This window comes from Oryzias latipes, chromosome 11, assembly GCF_053564925.1.
Source record: "Oryzias latipes strain Hd-rR chromosome 11, Olatipes_Hd-rR_3.1".
NCBI classification, from domain to species: domain Eukaryota; kingdom Metazoa; phylum Chordata; class Actinopteri; order Beloniformes; family Adrianichthyidae; genus Oryzias; species Oryzias latipes.
Window position 1 is genome coordinate 4511013 of NC_136247.1, and position 9837 is coordinate 4520849.

Sequence of the window (9837 nt, forward strand, 5' to 3'; positions counted from 1 at the left end):
GTCATGGAGGGAAGGACAGATGCGTATTCACAGCTGATGTGTGATGAGAAGATGTGGAAATGAAAAATGAAAAAATGTTAGTAGGGTCTAACTGAGGTCAGAGAAAAGGAGAACAGGAGAACCGCTCAGACCAGATTATCACGGAAGCCTGAAAATAGGAAAAGAACACTAATCCTAAGAAGAAGAATCACTAGAAAGTAGGAAAATGAATGCAGCGAGGAATTTGACCTAAAAAGAAATCTGAGATTAAATTAAGGAGTTCCTCAAAAGCATTCCAAAAGTAAAAAAATTAAGATAAAAAGATAGAATTACTTTAAATTAAAAGTAATAAGTATTGTTTTTTAGTTTTTAGCAATTTCTATTTAATTTTGTGAGTTTTTACAGTATGTGGCTAACTGTAGTTCATTTCGATGACAGTGATCAAAAACTAGTGTATTATATGGAAATGACTTATTTTACAACAAAAAGTGAACAAAATGAGAATCTTACTAAAATAAATCCTCATAAAATCTAAAAGTAGCATTTATTCACAGAACATGAAGCCACGTTTTTGTGTCCAAAATAATGACGATCGATGTTAAAATTGAAGCAAAAACTACAGTGAAACTTGAGGTTTTGTTATTCTTGAATCAATGTTTCTACTGTGGAGAGTTTAACTCATGTTATTAGTAATTGCCTGATTACTAGATCCTAGCTCTTAATGAGACAAAGAAATCAGTGTGAAGTTTGCTTCTCTGGGTATTTTACCATTACTTTTCTCTGCTGCTTTGTGTCTCTGACTACACCTGTTTGTCTGCACGTTTTCACAGTTTAGCTTTTAAAATTCCTGTTTGAACAAAGGGTGATCATTGAAACCATTTCAGTTTTCCTGCTCAGCCTTTTACTGAAACCATCAACACGTGACTGTAATTCTTCCTTCCTGTTTATTTTTGATTTGTTCTACGGTTTCAGTCTTTGTTTAAAGCATTCACTGGACTGCCCCTCCCCATACGGAAAAGCTGAAATAACATCAGATGTTGCATCATCTAAATGATCTGTAGGAACCATCAGATACTCATGGAAACTTGATTCAAAGTCTGAAATATTTTACGTGTAGACCAAAGCAGACAAAAGACGATGAAAACAGCTTTAGGGTAAAAGTATTGGCAGAAAAATCAAAGTAAACCTGTATGTTTCCCCACCAATGTTCTATTGGATTTGATGGATAAAAAATAATTTAGTGACATCAGAAAATATGCTTACTTCCTGTTCTTTGTAGTCAATAGAACTTCAAGAAGTGAAAGGGTTTGAGCACAGGGCCCTGTGGGACACCTGAACAAATCCAAACCGCTGCAGCTGTTTGACTGAATGTTCTTTGAACCCATTGCTCCTCAGACTACAGAGGAGGGGCTGAGGCTTGATCCTGGTCAGAAAGTGATGAACATTTCAGGAAAGCAGCTCTGAAACTGCCCCCTCCACCTCACCCAGTAGAAAGTGCAAAGCTTTTCAAACTTTCCTGACGCTCATTAGAGTCTGGATCAGCCCAAGTAAAAAGCCTTCTAAGGATGCTGTGAGGTTCTTGCAGGAGAGCGGACAGTTCAAAGGCAACAGATAAACAGCGCTGATGAGCATTCTTGTTCTCCAAACACAAGGTTACCTTGGTGTGTTTCTTCAAAGTGACTGTCGCAGGAATGGTGACAGCTTTAATTAAGGCCGATTGGCTGTGTGTTGCCAGCAGAGAGGAAAGAAAGCAGGCTTTGTGCGCCTGAGCTGTGGGGAAGTCTCAGCACTGGCTGAAGATCAGACAAAGGGCCCGTCAATACTGGCACTTTCACACTGACAGGAGCAGCGGGTGAACAGGCCTGATTCGGGCTAATGGTAATTGTGACCTTTTTGCTGGGAGCCACTAAATGGGTCCTTTTCAAGTAGCTATTTGATCCTCTGATTCAATTATCTGAGATGAATCCTTCCAGGTGAGAGCGAGGCGTCTGGTGAAAGAGCGCTTTTGTTTTTTCGCCAGCAACATCCATACCCAGACAGAGCGTCCTCCACTCCAGCGGAGGAGAACGTCCTGTGTGTCAAGCCTCCAGGCTTGTTGTGACTGAATGATTTAAATGAAGCGCCTCTGTAATCGGTCCCCATCTGTTTATTTTCTTTTCTTCTTAATCAGGTCAGGAAGAGTGGGCAAATTCTCGCAGCAAGGCCCCACCAGCAAGAACAACCAAGGGAGTCTACAGAGACCAGCCGTACTCCAGATATTGAACTGTTTATACGAGCCGCACCTGAGCTCCCCCCCCCCTCCCAAGTAATGGATTTTTTTTTATGGACGCTCCCACCTTTTTAGAATTAAAATGAAAATAATTTAGTAAAAAAAATAAATAAAAAAGACTAAACTGGAATCCCCCTGAATAATTAAATACATCAAACCCTCACTCCCCCCCCCATCCCCTCCAGGAGATATGACTGGATCAGAAGAATAAGAAAGAAAAGCCCACAGTAGGTTACGTTTCCTCTCAGCTCTGTAAATGTTGAGGAATGTTTCCCGGCTAGCAGCAGTCGGCTGATGAAGGAAAGTCTCTGCGCAGCAGAACTCTTCCTCCTCTGTCCTTTAGACCTCTGAAATGTAGTAGCTTAGCTTAGGACAGTGCGGTTCTGGGTAGACTCTTCGCAGAACTACACTTCAGTAACTGGTGAAACTTGTGTCCCCTGTAAATGAGATATCTGCAAACTGGAAAAGAGAAACCCGTCTGTCTGTACACATATTGTATTGCTGTATCCTCCTCTTTTGTAAAATAGTAGTCTGTTAAGGGGCTTATAAAAGCATGGTGTGCCACTGTGGATATTGACTAATGTTTTCTTCTAAGCAGCCTGTTGTAGTTGTGTCCATCCATCCATCCATCCATCCTCCCCAAACATCCAGCTGTGCAGAAGTGCTGCTCGTCCTCTGAGCTGCGGCGCAGTCCCAGCCTCCTCATGTCTGTGCTTTCATTCCTTAGGTTGTCTAAATAAGTACTTTAATGTTATTCTGTTTTCCAAACTTTTAAATAGCAAACCTTTCTAACTTTTGACGGCCTAATATTAATTTTTAGGATCCTAAACATCCGTCCGTCTGTGGATTAGTTGAGCTTTGAGCTTATGTAAGCCCTTTAATATTTCCTTCTTTGTTGATGCTGAATAAACATTTTTCAAACAAAGCTCCTGTGTTGACGAGAATAATTATGGTCTCTTAAAAAGCTTCATAATTTAAACTAACATAAATATGTGTGGAGAAGCGGTCCTGATAGTTGTAGCGTCGATCCCAGAGTGGACACAGGCGGAGCAGCAGCAGCATCCATCCTCAAACGTCTGTTTTTGGCTAGACTCCATTCTGGCTTCATTTTGACCGGAAACCTCTCCGCCTGAGGTCTGGGGGGGTTAACGGCGTCTCGAACCTTCATCCCCGGAAAACCCCCATCAGCGGAAAACCCCCAACCTCTGAGCGTTCACCTGCGTGAAAGGCGGGGTGACTGGGGGAGGTGAAGGGCAGGAGGGTGGGGCTTCTCTCTCTCTTCCTTCTCTGTTTTGATCTCTCTGCTGTCCTCTGGTCATGCGACCCTGCCGGTCCGTTAAATTGACCCCCAGCTGACCTCCGCAGGCAGGATGGCAGTAGCTGTTTTAACAGACCTCCGTCCCACCAGGTAAACAAGCCGACCCAGTTAACCCTCCCCTAACACAGATGTTCATAAACCCTCTAAACCGTAGTGTAATGTCATGTTTCAGCCACATCCATAATTAGACGTGTGGAATCAAAAGCAGCTAAAGCAGACAGATAAATAGCAGTAATATTTCAGCAGTAAACTCTGTTCTAAGACACTGATAAAAGGATCAGCTGTGCCCACGTTGTGTTTCATGATGATGCTGAACAGGTGTCCCACGGTGAACCTGAATGCTCACGGCTCTGTTGGTGTTCCTCCCCAGGCTGAGGACCCGGCTGCTCAGCGCCGTCTGTCCCCCGACGTGCCACATCAAGGCGGTATGTTTGCTGTCGTCTGTTCGGCGGGTTGGGGTGTTGTATCGCACATTAGCCTTAGCATTAGTCAGTGTGTATGAAACACGGCAAAAAAGGCCAAGACGGGGGGAGGGGGTTGGGAATCCTTTTCCTCACATCCTCCCACCGCATTTTAGTTAGCCTGAAATTTGCAGGAGGTGAAGAATACAGTAACAAAAATTTGACTAGTGTCAAAATGAGACACCGACTAACTTACCGTAGAAAACTGACGAGTGGTTTGAGGAATTGCACATTTTACCCGGAAAATATCCCAACTTGTACTGCACGGATAGAACAAATTCAAGAAGCAGGTTAAAGACAAAATTGTGGACTATTTAAACACTGGATTTGTTTGCATGGATACTACACACTGATTTAGTGATCTACGAAGGAATCTGAGATTGCTGCAGCCTCGTGCGCAGATTTAACCCTTGTGCTATCTTAGATGACCCCCCCCCTTACATTGACGTGTTCTCCCTACCATGACAAAGGTGGATAAAGGTGGAAAGATTTCATGTAATCCATGGACACCAGTGAAGATCACAAATCATTGAAGAAAAAAGGTTCAGAGCACTGTCTAGTGGGTCTAGATGACCCAACTCCCAACGGTAAAGTGCCTAGGATAGCACAAGGGTTAATAGCTGGTCAGGCAGAACATTCTGGTGGCTAAGCAAGGTCATGCACGCACATGCCAACATAAAGTACCATTTAAATATAAGTTGACCCTGTAACACCAGAGCTTTTCCAGTGTTGATGTTCTTTGAATTACCGTAACGCTTCAACCATTCATGCACCTCTGAAGTGGACAAAAGTGGCTTTGCATGGTACTTACTATTGGAAGATGCTAACTGTTGGCTGATGCTAACTGTTGCTAACTGATTTGTTACAGCTACCTGATCAGTCTGCACATGTGCAAATATTACGCCCCTTCCGCTGAAGCGTTTTACAGTCAGAGTATGTCTTCAAATGTTAACGACAATATAAGTTATGAAAACGCTTATTGGATTATTATTTTTTTCTTAATGTTGACAGAAAAAACGAAGGAAAAAAGAAAAGTAACAGTTCAGGAATGCTCGGTCCTGCAAATGACTACAAATGTTTTCTTCTTCTGTTTTATTTATTGGTAGTTTACTCCCCAAGATAAGAGGATACAGCGACAATTACTGACACGTTATTCACGGCTAAAGCGCCTACAGCAGCCCGTGATGTCACCTCTGAGTAACCATTATGTAAATAATGTAGTGAAGGAATGCTGACATAGTCAGTCTGAATGAAATGAAAAAGCAACAGTTTTGATACAATTCTACTACAATGTGTCCTCAACTTGTTGTGAGATTCAACGTTTACTGACCTCACCTATTTTATTGGTATTTTAATAGTTAAATGACGTTTATATTGCACATTAAAAAGCATCTCTATAAAAACACCAGAGTTCACCAAAAGGTTAATTTCCTAGTGTTGTCCTTGGACAGTTGGTACATTTGTGTTTCTTAAAGCAAAGTTAATTACCAACAACAACCAGCATCTCTCACTGAAGGAAACTATCACTGCTCTAGAAAGGAAAGGCTTAACATATCTCCATGCTTGATCCGTCTTCTATGTGTTGGAGACGCATTCGTTGGTTTTTGGTATTCAAATGTTTTTTAACTTTGTGGTGGGGTCACAAGGTGAACGTCTGACCCTGCAGAGAAACGATGGTCAACAGGTTTGATCCAAAAAGCCACAAAGTGAGAAGTTCTGCAGGGGATGCAGCTTTATCACGATTCATCAAATATTTACAGCACTTTGAAGCAGCTTGATCTCCTCATGATAGATGTTTAGGAAGAAGCCGTTTTTCTGAACCCTCAAATCCTCCCCATCCCCTGAAGGGGATCAGGACTTCTTCCTCCTTTTGTCCAAAAACACTGTTTACCGTCTGAGCGCAACCCCGCCCCCCCCCCAGCCTATTAGAAGAGAGCAAATCCAATGTCCGTCTGATTGAAGCATGAATGTAAATAAACACATTCTCCATTTCTTATATCTTCCTTTCTCTTTTTCATTTTTCCAACAGGCGTCAGGAAAGACACTAAAGCTCAGTCCAGACATTTGAGCCCAAACAGACTGGATGCAAAGCAGCCCCCCCCCCTACAAGAAAAACAAAGAGCCTTCGATCTCCCACAGTTTGGACTGAGGTGAATCCTGCAGTGGGACGAGTCCAACTCACCAGGATGGAGATCCAGAGGAAGGGTGGAATAGTTGTTACATACATCCCACTTAATCAGTGTCCGGAGAAAGAAGAGAATGGGGGGGGGGGGGACTTCCTCTTCCTCGGGGATGCTGGAAGAAAACTTCCCTCAGAGCTTCTGACTGCGTTCCACACAGGATGAACCGGCAGTGAACCCGAAGTGCCTGTTGTGATTTCTGCTGGGGCAAGGGGGGGGGACAGGGGGGGGGGGGGACAGGGGGGGGGGGGGGGGGGGGGGGGGGCAAGAGTGTGCCTGATATGTTCAACTGTCAGCTGGCAGGGAGGGCAGGGCGGGTGGGGCATAAATAATGCAGCACATCAAAGGAAAGACATCAGAATTCCTGCAAGGACACCTCTGTTCTCACGAAAACCTCCAGTGCCTCATTGTTGCAGCTTGATGTTTAGTCTCCTTGTTGGTGTTAAGATATAAAAGCATTATTCTTCCTGCCAGGACACCCCCCCCCCCCCCCCCTTCCAAGGCGCACACAGGAGGACTCCATTTCAGATGTATTGCTTAATAACAAAGGGCGTCAGTGGATGTAGCAGCTCTGAAATAGCTTCCTGCCACACAGTCCTGTGCATAAGTCCAGATAGGCTGATCTGTATTCTGCACGCCTGTATGTTCTCAGTGGCAGACAATAGTTTTCCATTAGAGGAAGTGATTCTCTGCGGAGCTGCAGGCCAAGCCTCAGACAATAATGCGGCAACCTAAAGCTCAGATCCTAGCCCCCCCTCCAAGTCACCTCTCATCACCTCTGGGGGCTCATTCCCGCTCTGAAGTGGCTTAAAGCGACAGGCTTATCTGAAGCGAGCTTGTCCAAGTTAATAAAGCCAGCGCCGCCTATTTGATTAGGAATGCATACAAAGAGGGTGTAGTGATCTTTGAGAGCTAGACGAGTCAATTTCATCGGAACAACACCGACCGCTCCTCTGGTGTGCAGCAGAATGTGGAGCTTCTGCTTCATGTTCTGAGGCCAGCAACGCTTGACTTACTGCAGATACATGTTTGTGTGCATCCCAGACAGCTGAAGGCCGGCCCCTGCAGCTTTTTCCGGAATCAAATGATTCGATTTTTGAGCAGAATGTTGCTTTTGCAGTAAAAACTTTGAAATAAAGTTCTGTGAAAAAGCCCCTCCCTCCTCGCCTCTTCTTTTGCATGCTAATGTCATAAGGATTATTTTCACACACAGGAATAACAGTTTAGTGTATCAAGAAAAGAAAGTTTTGTTTGAAACCAAACAATGAACAACTGTCAAACCCTCCTGTTCCCATGGAAACAACCTCCTCAGCATCCTTTTTACACAGATAGGTGGGTGTCCCGTCACATCCAAACACATAAGGCAAGCATTACATTTCCACAAACATGGCAGTGTGAGTGTAGTGGTCTGGTGCCTGATTAAAATCCACTCCAATCATCTTTTGATCTATTGTCAAAGAGTTCCCAGTGGTCTTTTAATTTTGATGATGCTGTTTTCACACACAATCAAAAAAAAAACGTGTCGTTTTCTAGGACATAGTTTCTGCAGAGCGGCTGGAAATTTTGAAAAATTCACCTATGACTTTTAGGCCGGAGCAATTGTGCGAAGCAAACTCTTTCCTGTTGCCAAGAGCTCAGAAAATAAATTAATTCTCAATAGATTGAATTATGAAATGCTTAGACATGCAATTTTAAACCAAATTTTCTTTAAACATGTCCTCTATCATCACAAAGAAATGCTACAAGAACATGTTAAAAATACCGAAAACAACATTTTAATCAGAGTGGGTCTTTAAACAGTTTATGTTCATTTTTTTAAAACGTTCGTTTTTTAATTTGGTCCAGAAATATTTGTAAAAAACAATCACAACATGAAGGATAAATCTTAATCCCAGGGAATACATTCCACAGAAAATAAAAAAATAAAATAAAAAAGCTGCATTGCTGAAAACGTCTCCTGAGGCCTGATCACGAGCGTGTCGTTCTTCCGCGGGTTATTGCTTCAGTGGTTCTGGTTGATGTTTGTGACTACTGTACTGCTTTTACACACAAAAGAGCAGTTTCCAGCAAGGAAAGAACAATTTCAACGTTGTCCATTACTTTAGAAATGACCAAATGATGTTTTTTATTAATGTAACAAACATATAAACCTAAATTCAAACAGAATTCCAGCAAAGTCACCAGGTTTCATTGGATGCTCGTCCACAGGCGGTTCTCCTTTGCTCCCTCAGCTCGTTGAACCTGATGGTTGTGGGTTTTCAGGGTCAGGTTCTTCTCAGTTCCAGTCTCACTCCTCCACCACTATTCCTGACAGAAGCACGGCAGCAAACCTAAAGCCCCTCAGGCTGGTGGGATCCACCTTTCTGAGGAGTAGAGGCTTAAAAATGGGTGTGACAGCATCTGGTGACCGGCTTTGCCCCCACCTGTGCTCAAATTGCCTAATGCAGTTGTGGTGTAAAATCCATGGCTCCTCTCAATAACGTCGAGGATCCTAACGAGCTGCTTCCTGCCGCCGGCTCTGTAATTAACTAGAAGGGTCCTAATCTGGCTCAGATGAAGAGGACCAGATCGATGCTGAAGTGTTGCTGTGTCTCCACTGGAAGCAGCCATCAACGTACCATCCACAGGTCTGTCTGACCCCCAACCCCCCCCCAAGCTGTGCTGATATTGATCAAGATCGATCACTGCTGGGGCTGTGGATCTGCAGGGACAGATTTTTTCTATATGCCAGCTTGTATTTTTCCAAGTGTTTTGTTTGTTGTTGTTGTTGTTGTTTTTTTTGGGGGGGGGTCTACAAGTTTAGGTGAGAAACTGAGCAGAGAAACAGATTTTGAATTACATAATGTGCAGGAAAAGGAAGATGAGGCACGGACTGATGAAGGACGGACTGATGTGTTCTGCCCAGTTTTTCTCCAGTCCAAACCTCACACACAAACAGAAAATGAGCCACAATTTCTTGACCTTAGTTGATCCTAATTTTGATAATCAGGTCTTGTATCATTTTGTTTGAACAAAAACATCTTTAAGCTGTTCTGGTCTAAAGTCTGCCTGGTTCCGTGGGTTCCAAGGGGATGCTGGGTCCACGGAGACCAGGAAGTCAACAAATACCCTCATTATTGGGAATTATATTTTCATGCCACAAACACTTTTCAAAAGTGTCTGTTTGATCAAAGACAAAGTCACGAATGAATCCAATTCCTCCGTTTTCAGAACCCGCTAACAGGACGACACCTCGATCCGCCCTTAAAATACTGGTTGTAGATCAGACATGTTTGTGTCTGGAACCTTCTGCACATTGCTGCATAGTGTTTGCTGCACGGCTGCTCCGGCTGCGTCTTCCTCCTCATGTAAACGCCGCCGCTCTTTTTTTCTCCTCCTCCATCCTTCAGGCCGTTCCACTTTGAAGCCGTTTCTCTGCCGTGTGATGTGTGAGATTAAAGCCCATCTGTTTGTGCCCCCGCTGTGGATCCATGCACAGATGAACACAATCAGACGGGCTTGTTGTTTTTGAACAGGTCGAAGGCCGTGAAGGAACTCCTTCAGCGTCTCCACATGAACCAACGGCTCCTCTAAATTTATCCTTCCGCTCAGAATCAATGATCTCTTCATGCAGTCGTTCCAGGGCTTCTC

At 43.7% G+C, this 9837-nt stretch overlaps 1 protein-coding gene across 2 annotated transcripts in view; it reads left to right on the forward strand.

Moving 5' to 3' along the window:
* Positions 1 to 6283, forward strand: part of khdrbs3 (KH domain containing, RNA binding, signal transduction associated 3) — a 121288-nt gene extending 115005 nt beyond the window's left edge. Inside the window, exons 9-10 of one of the 2 annotated variants that reach the window (XR_002874181.2) lie at positions 3937 to 3991; positions 6057 to 6283. Coding sequence is in view for 1 of the 2 variants with exons in the window: in XM_004074250.4 (XP_004074298.1) it covers positions 2150 to 2241 (92 nt within the window). In the remaining variant the exon portion in view is untranslated. Of the gene's footprint in view, positions 1 to 2149; positions 3174 to 3936; positions 3992 to 6056 lie in introns of those variants that run through there. The other variant, XM_004074250.4, reaches the window with a different exon arrangement.
* The last annotated feature ends 3554 nt before the right edge of the window (positions 6284 to 9837 follow it).